This window comes from Delphinus delphis, chromosome 9, assembly GCF_949987515.2.
Source record: "Delphinus delphis chromosome 9, mDelDel1.2, whole genome shotgun sequence".
Taxonomy (NCBI): Eukaryota; Metazoa; Chordata; class Mammalia; order Artiodactyla; family Delphinidae; genus Delphinus; species Delphinus delphis.
Window position 1 is genome coordinate 31,960,885 of NC_082691.1, and position 13,976 is coordinate 31,974,860.

At 39.9% G+C, this 13,976-nt stretch overlaps 1 protein-coding gene across 3 annotated transcripts in view; it reads right to left on the reverse strand.

Moving 5' to 3' along the window:
- Window positions 1-13,976, reverse strand: part of SLC25A40 (solute carrier family 25 member 40) — a 58,476-nt gene that overhangs the window by 10,613 nt on the left and 33,887 nt on the right. For all 3 annotated transcript variants that reach the window (XM_069541011.1, XM_060020376.2, XM_060020375.2), the window contains 3 exons: window positions 4,489-4,556; window positions 2,685-2,809; window positions 1,840-2,013 (listed from right to left, as the gene is read on the reverse strand). In XM_069541011.1, the coding sequence (XP_069397112.1) occupies window positions 1,840-2,013; window positions 2,685-2,809; window positions 4,489-4,556 (367 nt within the window). The remainder of the gene's footprint in view (window positions 1-1,839; window positions 2,014-2,684; window positions 2,810-4,488; window positions 4,557-13,976) is intronic.

Consider the following 13,976-nt stretch of genomic DNA (forward strand, 5'->3'; position numbering starts at 1 on the left):
CCATTTTATTAGTGCACTGCATAATTTATATCTTCATTACTTTTAATGTATCAAATATAATTTAAAAAATGAAAAAGTATTGGTCTAGGAATTTATGATGTTTCTAAAAAGCATAACTGAACACAAAACGTTGAAGAAAAATACTAATGGAAAGGGAAAGATGCAGAGATGTGAATGACAGCCCAAGAAAAGGAGTAAGTCAAAGGGAAAAAGAAAGGAATGTTAATACAAGGGTTCTCAATAATTATTTCTTCCAGGTTTTATATTTTATTTTTTTAAGATATTTATTGGAGTATAATTGCTTTACAATGGTTAGTTTCTGCTGTATAACAAGATGAATCAGCTATATGTATACATACATCCCCATAACCCCTCCCTCTTGCATCTCTCTCCCACCCTCCCTATCCCACCTCTCTAGGTGGTCACAAAGCACCGAGCTGATCTCCCTGTGCCATGCAGCTGCTTCCCACTAGCTATCTATTTTACATCTGGTAGTGTATATGTGTCCATACCACTCTCTCACTTCTTCCCAGCTCACCCTTCCCCCTCCCCGTGTCCTCAAGTCCACTCTCTACTTCTGCATCTTTATTCCTGTCCTGCCCCTAGGTTCTTCAGAACCATTTTTGTTTTAGATTCCATGTATGTGTGTTAGCACACAGTATTTGTTTTTCTCTTTAACTTACTTTACTCTGTATGACAGACTCTAGGTCCATCCACCTCACTACAAATAACTCAATTTCACTCCTTTTGATGCCTGAATAATATTCCATTGTATTCTATGTATGTGCCACGTCTTCTTTATCCACTCATATGTCGATGGACACATAGGTTGCTTCCATGTCCTGGCTATTGTAAATACTGCTGCAATCTTCCAGGTTTTAAATGGAAACCTCTGAGATTCACGAGAGAAATACTGGGTTGGCCACGGGATTTTCCCATGTTACCAAAGACCCAAAAGAACTTTTTGGCCAACCCAACACTACTGAAGTATGCACATTCTACAAGTTATTTGTTATTTTTGCACTTCTTATCATGATTTTTCTCCCTTTGTATAATTCAATGATTAGAACTCTCTCAAATCTGATTTATTAACAGTCCCTACAGGACACTCAGTGGGGGAGATTTTTATCTTTAATAACTGAAAAAAGTAGGAGTCAATATAATTCACAGGTGGTCTTAAACGTATGTATGTATGTATGTATTTATTGCCACATTGGGTCTTCGTTGCTGCACACATGCTTTTCTCTGGTTGTGGCGAGCGGGGGCTACTCTTTGTTGTAGTGTGCAGGCTTCTCATTGCAGTGGCTTCTCTTGTTGCGGCGCGCAGGCTTCAGTAGTTGTGGCACATGGGCTCAGTAGTTGTCTTGCAGGCTCTAGAGCGCAGGCTCGGTAGTTGTGGCACACGGGCTCAGTTGCTCCACGGCATGTGGGATCTTCCCGGACCAGGGATCAAACCCGTTTCCCCTGCATTGGCAGGCGGATTCCTAACCACTGCACCACCAGGGAAGTCCCTTAAATGTATTTTATAATATCTTGATTTGTAGTACTTTACTTATCTTACTAATTATGACTTAATTTTAAAGGTACTTTGCATTATCTAACTATGAATACACACCAATTAATGTTTAAAAAGAAATTAAACATAAACACAAAGAGAAAAGAAAGCCAGGCTTGAATTAGAAACTGTTCATTCAATAAATACTTATCAAGATCTGAGAGCCCAACACTGAACTAGGAGTGTGTGGTCCTAAAGAAGATAACTTACCTTTAGCCTTAAAGGGTTTAAAATTTAGTTGATTTAAAAGTGATATGTAAGGCAAACCTGCAGATAAACCCTACCTGAGAATGGTACATCTCTAAGAACGGTAGGAGCCCAGCCCTTCCAGAGGGAAATCCAACCATCTTCAGACACTTTCTTGCTGACAAACTGATGCAGTTCCTCGTAAGAAAACTTCTTAGATTGCATCTTGGTTCTAATCAATTCCAGTGGACTTATTACAGTTACTGCACCAACTAGTACAAACAAGCAAATACAACAAAAATAAAGCTATGCATTATGAAAACACACATGCAAAAATTAATATTTCATGCATTTTTTTATTTTAAGCTTTTATTCTGAAATGAAGCAAACCTTAAAATCAAATATCTTATGATACCAACCATAGTGGCTCAGATTTTTTTCCTTGATAAAGCTATTTCACATACCTTACTCTTTCTGGTTTCAACTCTTTCAAGAGCAGTTCCACAACCCTTATACATCAACCAGGACTACTACAAACCTCACTTCCACTGCACAGAGAAAAATGTCCTTCTGTGCAGAGGCAGATTTCCTTATGATTAAACTCTGAATCTCAAAGTCCATAAGGAAAATGATTAAAGACATTGGCATTAATTTGACAGCTATTTGTTATCATCCTAAAATCTAGAATCTAAAGTCTAAAATCTCAAATCTAAAATCTCTGTCCAAGATCTGACAGGGATAGGTTGATCCCATCTCATTCTGATAGCAATCACCATACAATATGACTTCTGGAGTACAGATATTAACAAATCAGTACAAACTACAATGCAAAATATATCTTTACCAATACTCTGTATTTTAAACAAATTCTCTATGAATATCAAAATTTTAAGACAAGCGTTAAGCAGAAATCAGAGTTAAAATACAGTAATTTATTACTTACGTCTAGCCACAATTCCAGCAACAATTGGTATGTGGCTTTCACTTTCTCCTAATTTAGATCTCAGAAGAACAGTTAATTGATCATAGCAGGTAAAATAAATAACTGTGGCAGGAACTGCCATCACTCTGTTAGAAACACAAAAAGATTTGTACAACATTGTCAAAGGCTTAAGCATATTCTTATTATTAAATATAAGATAAAATCCTTCTATTTTATATAAGCTGAAAACCACAACAAATCAGCCATGAGATCAATTTTTTTTTAATTTAAAAAATTATTAGTGTTTAACTTAGGCAACAAAAAGGTGTAAAGTAGGTATGTGCTCTCCAAAGGTTTATATTGTAGTTGAGAAGTTAAGTTACAGAGCACCCAGTCAGGTCATAAATAGGAAAAGACAAATGAGGACTTCTCTATCTCCTTGACTTACTCTGTTTCTGGTCTTCCTTCCCAACTACATTACGATAACATGAAAATCACTAAAGTTAAAAGTACAAGCACAATTGTAAAATTCTTTTGAACTGTGGACCATATACCATACCTATTTATAACTGAAAATAAATTACAATTAACGTCACTGGAATTATATATACTAGAGTTTTGAGGAAATTCCAATGACTTATTCTTTTAAATGAAAATATTAAGAGGGAGTCATTAATTAAACACAAAGTTGCAGGTACTGTCATGTCATAAATATTAATGCAACAAAAAACCAGTCTGTTTATGGCCTAACCAAGGACATTAACAGACCACACATGGAAATGCCTAATGTTCTGCAGTGAAGTGTGACGATGAGAATGTAGGAATAAGACTGACTGCTGCTCTTGGCTCTACCGCTAACTTTATAACCTCAGGCACTGTTTAGAATATATGCCTCAAAACTGACTAATGTGCTCTATAAAAAGATAGAAAGGAGGCAGAGAAAGTCAAGATATTATGGGATTTTTACATCCAGCCTTACTAGCTTGTCATGTTAATTCATATAATAGCTAGTTAGTAGAGAATTATAATTATCTGGAAAAGGAAAGTATACATAGCACAATACCTCTCATTATTTTAGTAAAATAAACAGTCAAATGAACACTAAATTCTTAATTTCTGAACATGAAAAAAAAAGTTATGCTTGTGCACCAAAGTGAACACAGCAGGCCTAGCTGCTCTAATCTGTATCTTCAGGAGGACCTATCTGCCTGCTTGACCTTTGGTCACCCCCAAGGAATTTAGCCCTTGGAATGTTCCCTGTGACAAGGCTTTTCTGTATGTCTGGAGCACTAAACCAGCTTGTCTAGGTTGGTTTGTGCAAATGATGTGATTTTTGGTAAACATCTGCTTGCTTTTTGGGGCGCTGGAGTTTTGGTAATCACAGCTGGTCACAAACAGAATGTGCCTATGTCATCAGCCCGCAATACAAGCCCTAGACTCAGACTCCAGGGCTGCATGAGACAGAAACACTGCGTGTGCCGCTGCAGCTCAGTGCTGGGAGAAGCAGCACACGCTCTGCAGTGTCACACTGGAGGGCTCAGGGTGCCTTTGCCTGGTCGACTCCTGTTGTGTCCTTTCCCCTTACTGATTCTGCTTCGTTTCTTTTGCTGTAATAAACCACAGACATGATTATCACCTTCTTTAGGTCCTGTGAATCCTTCCAGCAAATCACCAAATATGTGGACAGCTGTGAGATTCACAAAAAAATACTCTAGAAAATGAAAAAGCACTAACATTAAAAATGCATGATGTTGTCCAACGAGGCTGATTATAAGGCAAAATAACAACCATCATTTAGTAAGAAAAATACTAAATTTCAACTTACAAGGTAGGAGGAAGGCCACTCCACAGGGATTTAATGCCCTCATTTCGAATGATTTTCAAGAAGGCATCCTAAAATTATAATAGAAAGAAGTGGTCAAAATATATACCTGAACCTTATATACAAAAAAGTTTGTAGTGATAATTGATTGGTAATTTGCTTCTTTCAAGCACTTATTTCTAAAATAAAAGCTTCTCAGATTTATGTATGCCCATTCTTTAAAAAAAATAAAAAGAATTTTTCTCAACTTTCAAACACAAGTAAAGCATTTCTGGATGATACTTCCTGCTTACAGAATAAAATCTATATTACTCAGCTTGGGATTGTTCTACTTTAGGGCTTAGAAGCAATGTTTTCAAAGATTATTATAAAAAGGAAGTGGACGAATAGCAGAGATTAACTCTCCTGTCCAATTATGAAATCTGAGAAAATATTACTTAAACCCAATATCTGAAATCTCTGGAGAAGAACCAAAAGCAAGTAGAAACTATAGGGAAGCTTACTGTTGAAAGACAGAGTGCAGTGAGTGAGATTTGCAAATTTACAGCTTTTTGCCTGTGGGAGTTGCAAGGAAAAGCACATTTACTTGCTTGAGATGGCAAATATTAGAGTTTAGTCTGGTAGACTAATCAGAAAGTTACAAGGGGAATCGTAGGGAAAAAGCCTGCAGAGGACATAAGCCCCCAAATTTAGAGAGAAAATCAGCCACAAAACGTGGCTCACCACTAAATTATGCAACCCCAGGAGAAGACAACAGAGTTCTGGCAGAAACAAACCAAAAAAACCCCAGCAACTAAAGGCTGGGCGGAAATTTCAGCTGCAGCCCACCACAATGGTGCCTGAGCGTGGAAGACTGAATCCAGCCAAAGTTAACTGCCTTCTAGAACAGACCCGACTCTTCAGAAGAATATAAAAAAATCCACAGTCTTTACAATGCATTCTTCATAATGTTCACTATCCAAACAAAATTCATTAGACATAAAAAGAAACAAGAAAATGTGCCCATACTCAAAGAAAAAGTAGTCAACAGAAACCAACACTGAGATGATTAAGATGATGCAATCAGCAGACAAGCACTCCAAAGCACCTATTATAAACACGTTCAAGAATTTAAAAGATGATGTATGCATAATGAATGGACAAATCTGTAATTTCAGCAAGGAAATAGTTACTATAAAGAAACTGCCAGGGCTTCCCTGGTGGTGCAGTGGGTGAGAGTCCGCCTGCCGATGCAGGGGACACGGAGTTGCGCCCCGGTCCGGGAAGATCCCACATGCCGCGGAGCGGCTGGGCCCAGTGAGCCATGGCCGCTGAGCCTGCGCGTCCGGAGCCTGTGCTCCACAACGGGAGAGACCACATCAGTGAGAGGCCTGCGTACCGCAAAAAAAAAAAAAGCCAAATAAAAATTCTAAACCTGAAACGAAAAATTCACTAAGTGGGCTTAACAGCAGAAAGGAGACATCAAGGAGTCACTGGAGTTGAAGACAGAACTTATTAAATTTGAAGAAGGAAGAGAAAAAGAATGAAGAAAAATGGGAATTTATTGGCAGTCCAGTGGTTAGGACTCTGCATTTTCACTGGCAAGGGCCCGGTTCAATCCCTGATCAGGGAACTATGATCCAGCAACCTGTGCAGCGTGGCCAAAAAAAGAGAATGAAGAAAAATCAGGGCCTCAGAGACCTGAGGGGAAATATCAAGTGGTATAACACAGGTTAATGTGGAGTCATAGAGGAAAGGAAACATAATAGAACAGGAAATTACCTAATAAAATGATGACCAAAAACTTCCCCCAATTAGTGAAAGATATCAGAGCCCCAAATCTCAAAAAAATCCCAACTGAATAAAAACAAACAGGGACTTCCCTGCTGGCGCAGTGGTTAAGAATCTGCCTGCCAATGCTGAGGACATGGGTTCGATCCCTGGTCCAGGAAGATCCCACATGCCACGGAGCAACTAAGCCCGTGTGCCCCAACTACTGAGCCCGCGTGCCATAACTACTGAAGCCCATGCACCTAGAGCACATGCTCCGCAACGAGAAGCCACCACAATGAGAAGTCCACACACCGCAACAAAGAGTAGCCCCCACTCGCCGCAACTAGAGAAAGCCCGCACGCAGCAACGAAGACCTAACACACCCAAAAATAAATTAAAAATAAATTTTTTAAAAATGCTGTGAATTCAGAGCACGATAAGAAAAAATTATTTAAAAAACCAAACCAAAACATACAAACAAAATCAAAAGAAAAATGACAAAATACATATAGGGAAAGGATGATAAATGAAGACTAACTTCTCATCAGACACATGAAATTTTGGCCAAAAGACAATGTAATGACATATTTAAGGTGCTGAAAAAGAAACTAAGCCAGAATTCTATATGCTGCCAAACACACTTCAAAAATGCTTTATAAAGACATTTCTGTAAGAACAAGAACTTAGAGACTGCACTGCCAAAATACCTTCACTAAAGAAATGCTGTAAAAAGTTCTTCAGGATAAAGGGTCATGATGGCACATTGTAACTACAATCTTCAGAAAGGCAGGAAGTACAAAAATGGTAAATAAGTGGTTACATGTAAAATATGTATTTCTCTCTTTTCTTTTTTTAACTATTTAAAAGACATAAGACTATTTAAATCAAAAATTCTAATTGTGAATTGTGGAATCTGTAAGGTAACAAGATGGACTATCAATGAAGCAATAGCACAAAGGAAGAGGTGGGAGTAAAGGATGTCAAGACTGTAAGGGGTCTGAGATTTCACCCTACTTCCTAGTTAGCTAGTCAGCCTGCCACGGTATCATGAGAGATGGTAAAGACAAAACTCTCTGGGGTGAGACAAAGTTTATTACTTGCGGCAGTAGCAGCAGAGTATCAGCATTTTGATGCCTGTTTCCTGAGCCCCAATTTCCACAGGGCAATGTGAAGAAGGATAGATGACACCCAGACACACAGTGGGACTGCATTACAGGAAAGGAAATCTGACCTTAGGGAATCTAAATCCTTTAGAATAGGAAGTCAGGATGCCACCCCCTTGCTCTAGAGGGAAGCACTGAATCTTCCAAGGTTATTCACTCTACAAACATCCTTGAAAAGATGGTCAGGAACAAAGGGCAGCCAATGCCATGCTCACAAGATATGAAGAAATGTGAAACACTTTTGAAGAACTGTCTCCCTAGAAATGGGAATAGAGAAATCAATGTAATATTATTAAAATTCAAATAATCCAAAAAAAGGCAAGAAATGAGGGAAAAAGGGAGCAGTTAAGGGAAAAAAAACCATACAGAGATAGTAGATTAACACCCAACCACATGAAAAATTATATTAAAGGACTAAATTTCCCAATTAAAAGCCACTATATCAACAGGGCTCCTGTAAAACAACAGACGATCACAGCTAAAAGAACTGCAGAAGTCTCAGATCCTATCTGAAGAGTCTCTAGGGTAAAAAAACAAGGCACAACTATATCACTGTCTTGGAGTAAAAGAATGGAAAAAGAGGCCATATAAACACTAATATGAGAAAGCTGAAAGGTGGCTATATTACATACAGATAAAAGACTTCAAGATAATGAACATTACCAGTGATAAAGAGACTTCACTATAATAAAAATGTATCAGAAAACATATCAAGTGAATGTTCCTAATGAGAGGTTCAAAACCCATGAAGCAAACCTGACAGAACTAAAAAAGAAAACAGACAAATCCTCAATCATAACTAAAGTTTATTATATCCTCTATCAGAGAATGATAGAATAATTTTAAAAATCTGTAAGAATTCAGAAGATCTAAATGAAGCATCAGCCACCCTGACCTAATGGTTTATAGAACACTATACCCAACAACTACAGAACACAGGTTTGAAAGTGCACTAGAAATAGTCACCAATGGGCTTCCCTGGTGGCGCAGTGGTTGAGAGTCCGCCTGCCGATGCAGGGGACACGGGTTCGTGCCCCAGTCCGGGAAGACCCCACATGCCGCGGAGCGGCTGGGCCCGTGAGCCATGGCCGCTGAGCCTGCGTGTCCGGAGCCTGTGCTCCGCGACGGGAGAGGCCACAACAGTGAGAGGCCCGCGTACCGCAAAAAAAAAAAAAGTCACCAAGAGAGATCATACGTAGGTCCATTACACAAGACTCAATAAATTTCAAAAATCTGAAAACTTAGAGTATGTTCCTTTGACCACATTGGAATTAAATTAGAAATCAGGAACAATAAGATATCTAGAAGAAAATCCAATATTGGGAAATTGAATATTGGACTTCTAAATAATCCATGGCCAAAAAAATTACAAAGGAAATTAGAAAATATTTCAACTGATTGATAATGGAAACACAACATCAAAATTTGTGGAACACGTCTAATTTAGTGCTTTGAAGGAAATTTACGGCATTAAATGCTGAGCTGAGACAAGGCAGGCTTAAAATCAATAATCCATGTTTCCACCCAAGAAAGCAGAAGACAATGACCAAAATAAATCCAAAGAAGAATTCTGATTTCTGGTCCTATATGTAAAGAGCTTGGAAGTCGTCACTTCCGTCCTCACAACAAGAAAAAACCTGAACAAAATGAAAAATGAACAACTCCTCTTAGACTGGTCGGAGGATTGAGGTCACAGGTCAAACTGCTGCCTTGAACATTGGAGAGATGGACAGACAGATACAGAGACTCACTCACAGCTTAATAGAGTAGAAGCCCAAAGTAAGAATCAGGACCAACAGGTAAACTTTATAATTGACAGATTGCTCAGTGTACACTAACTCGAGAATCAAAAACTCTGAGGAGGCTACTGTAGGAGGGTCCTTATGCTTTCATGAGTTTCAGTTCCATGAGCCCTACCATATTCTCACTGTTAGGATCAGAGAAAAATCCCCTCCTGTTTCCAGCAGGGTAAGGGGAAAAGTAACCATTTTTGAAATATGCCCCAAATCTTCATTCTCCTTAAAAAAAAATCTTACACTCAAGGGAAACTATTTTACTATCTGAGGAGTCTCCAGGAAAACCCAAAGACAACAGGCAAGACAAAAACTAGGACAGTAGAGGAAATTTTAGCCTCTGACAACACAGCTATAACAAGAAGTAAACACAGCCTAATGTCTAGCCAGATAAAGCTCACATTAAAGGTCTATCTACCTCAGTCTTTTAACCAAATACATCATGTCCAGCTTCCAACGAAAAGAATTACAAAGCATGCTAAAAGGCAAAATATATCGTCTGAAGAAACAAACGAAGCATCAGAACCAGATTCAGATATGGCAGAGATTTTGGAAGGATCAGACTGGGGATTTTTAAATAACAATGGTGAATATGCTAAGGGTTCTTACAGTGGTATCAGAGAAGGAGTAGTGGAGAATCAGGACTTTTACCATCACTTGACAGTAATGAGACTACCCCCCAACCAGTGGCAGTGGAAATCACAAGGGGAGTCAGAAATTCCACGCCCACTATCTTAGTCTGTTAAGGCTGCTAAACAAAACACCACAGACTGGATAGCTTATGAACAACCTAAATTTATTTCTCACAGTTCTCAAGGCTGGAAGTCCAAGATCAGGGTGCTGGCAAGGTCAAATGAGGGTCCTCTTCTGGATCTCAGACTTCTCACTGTGTCCTCACAAGGCAGAAGGGGGAAGGGAGCTCTCTGAGGTCTCTTTACTAAGGGCATTAATCTCATGAGGTCTCTGCCCTCATGGCCTAATCAACTCCCAAAGGCTCCACCTCCTAAAACAACTGCATCAGGCATAAGGATTTCAGCATATGAATTTGCGGGGGGGGAGGGACACAAACATTCAGACCATACTGTCCAACAGCAAAGAGCCCTCTCCCACACCCTATGTATCAGTGGAGGCTGAGTGAGGAACCTGGACTTCAGTTCTGCCCAGACATAACAGGGTGGCACCCCTCTTCCTCTGAGTTAACAGTGTCAAAAAGGCCAGTTAAAATAGAATGTTTAAATGAGATTCAGAGTTGCATAACATAATACTCAAAATTTCCTGGTTTCAGTAAAAAAGAAAAAATCATTTGTCATTTTAAGAAGCAGGAAGAGGGATTTCCCTGGCGGTCCAGTGGTTAGGACTTGGCGCTCTCAGTGCCAGGGGCCCGGGGTTCGATCCCTGGTTGGGGAAATAAGATACCGCAAGCCACACAGCGTGGCAAATAAATAAATAAATAAGCAGGAAGATGTCAGACTGAATGAAAAGAGACAATAAACAGATACCAACACTGAGACTGACAGAAATTAGAATTATCTGACAAAGATTTTAAAACAGTCAACATATGAATCATTGAATGATCACTTACAAACATGTCTGAAACTAATGAAAAATTAGAAAGCCTCAGCAAAGGAATATATACACAAAAACCTATAAGTCAAAATGGCGTCTTACAACTGGCACCACAGAAATACAAAGGATCATAATAGATTACTATGAACAACTATATGCCGTAAAATGGATGACCAAGAAAAAAAATGGAAAAATTCCTAAATGTACACTCTCCAAACACTGAACCAGGAAGAAATAGAAAATACAAACAGATGAAATGCCAGTAATGAAACTGAATCAGTAATTTAAAAACTCCCAACAGGGCTTCCCTGGTGGCGCAGTGGTTGAGAGTCCGCCTGCCGTTGCAGGGGACACGGGTTCGTGCCCTGATTCGGGAGGATCCCACGTGCCGCGGAGCGGCTGGGCCCGTGAGCCATGGCCACTGAGCCTGCGCGTCCGGAGCCTGTGCTCCGCAATGGGAGAGGCCACGGCAGTGAGATGCCCACGTACCGCAAAACAAAAACAAAAACAAAAAAAAACTTCCAACAAACAAAAGTCCAGGACCAGATGGCTTCACAAGTAAATTCTACCAAACACTTAGAGAAGAGTTAACACCTATCCTTCCAAAACTATTCCAAAAAATTGCAGAGGAAGGAACACTTCTGAACTCATTCTATGAGGCCAGCATTGCCCTGATACCAAAATCAGACAAAGATCACACCAAAAAAGAAAATGACAGGCCAATATCACTGATGACATAGATGCAAAAATCCTCAATGAAGTATGAGCAAACCAAATTCAACAATATGATAAACAATGATCAAAAGGGATCATACACCAGGTTCAAGTGGGACTTATCCCAGGGATGCGAGGATGGTTCAATATCCATAAATCAATCAATGATACACCACATTAACAAACTGAAGAATAAAATCCATATGATCATCTCTACAGATGCAGAAAAAGGTTCTGAAAAAATTCAACATTCATTCATGATAAAAACTCTCAACAAAGTGGGTATATGGTTATAGAGGGAGCATACCTCAACATAATAAAAGCCATATACAACAAGCCCACAGCTAGCATCATATTCAACAGTTAAAAGCTGAGGGGCTTCCCTGGTGGCGCAGTGGTTGAGAATCTGCCTGCCAATGCAGGGGACACGGGTTCGAGCCCTGGTCTGGGAAGATCCCACATGCCGCGGAGCAACTAGGCCCGTGAGCCACAACTACTGAGCCTGCGCGTCTGGAGCTTGTGCTCCACAACAAGAGAGGCCGCGATAGTGAGAGGCCCGCGCACCGCGATGAAGAGTGGCCCCCGCTTGCCACAACTAGAGAAAGCCCTCGCACAGAAACGAAGACCCAACACAGCCAAAAATAAATAAATAAAATAAAAATAGATCTCCTTAAAGTGGAAAGAATCACCCTATGAATAATGTTATCATGAATATCATGCTAACAATTGAATAATTATTCCAATAAAATATTTAAAAAAAAAAAAAAAAAAAAAGCTGAAACCACTTCCTCTAATATCAGGAACAAGACAAGGATGCCCACTCTTACCACTTTTATTCACTATAGTTTATTCAACATAGTTTTGGAAGTCCTAGCCACAGCAGTCAGAGAAGAAGAAAATAAAAGGAATCCAAATTGGAAAGGAAGAAGTAAAACTGTCACTGTTTGCAGATGACATGATACTATACATAGTAAATCCTAAAGATGCCAGCAGAAAAATACTAGAGCTCCTCAATGAATTTGGTAAAATTGCAAGATACTAAGTTAATATACAGAAATCTGTTGCATTTCTATACACTAACAAGCTATCAGAAAGGGAAATTAAGGAAATAATCCCATTCACAATCACATCAAAAAGGATAAAATACCTAGGAATAAATCTAAGGAGGTAAAATACTGAACTCAGAAAATTATAAGAAATTGAAGATGACACAAACAGATGTTCTTGGATTGGAAGAATTAATACTGTTGGGACTTCCCTGGTGGTGCAGTGGTTAAGAATCCACCTGCCAATGCAGGGGACACGGGTTCGATCCCTGGACCAGGAAGATCCCACATGCCGTGCAGCAACTAAACCCGTGCGCCACAACTACTGAGCCTGCACTCCAGAGCCCACGAGCCACAACTACTGAACCTGAGTGCCACAACTACTGAAGCCCGTGCACCTAGAGCCCATGCTCCACAACAAAGAGAAGCCACCGCAATGAGAAGCCTGCACACTGCAATGAAGAATAGCCCCCTCTCACTGCAACTGGAGAAAAAGCCCGTGCATAGCAACGAAGACCCAATGCAGCCCATAATAAAAAAAAAATAAAATAAATTTTAAAAAAAAGAATATTGTTAAAATGATACTACCGAAGGTAATCTACAGATTCAATGCAATACCTATCACAATACCAATGGCATTTTTCACAGAACTAGAACAAATAATTCTAAAATTTGTATGGAAACACAAAAGACCCTGAATCGTCAAAACAATCTTGAGAAAGAACAACAAAGCTGTAGGTATCATTGTCCCTGATTCCAAACATATTATAAAGCTACAGTAATCAAAACAATATGGTACTGGCACAAAAACAGACACACAGATCAATGGAACAGAAGAGAGAGCCCAGGAATAAAACCACACACTTATATGGGCAATTAATCTATAATAAAGGAGGCAAGAATATACAATGAGGAAAAGACAGCCTCTTCAATAAACAGTGTTGGGAAAACTGGACAGCTACATGCAAAAGAATCAAACTGGACTACTCTCTCACACCATGCACAAAAATAAATTCAGGGACTTCCCTGGTGATACAGTGGTTAAGAATCTGCCTGCCGGGCTTCCCTGGTGGCGCAGTGGTTGAGAGTCCACCTGCCGATGCAGGGGACATGGGTTCATGCCCTGGTCCGGGAAGATCCCACATGCCACGGAGCGGCCAGGCCCGTGAGCCATGGCCGCTGAGCCTGTGCATCCGGAGCCTGTTCTCCGCAATGGGAGAGGCCACAGCAGTGAGAAGTCCGCATACCGCAACAACAACAAAAAACCGGCTTCCAATGCATGGGACACAGGTTCAATCCCTGCTCCAGGAAGATCCCACATGCCACAGAGCAACAAAGCCTGTGCACAACTACTGAGCCTGTGCTCTAGAGCCTGCGAGCCACAACTACTGAAACCCGTACGCCTACAGCCCGTGCTCCACAATAAGAAAAGCCACCTCAGTGAGAAATAAGAAGCT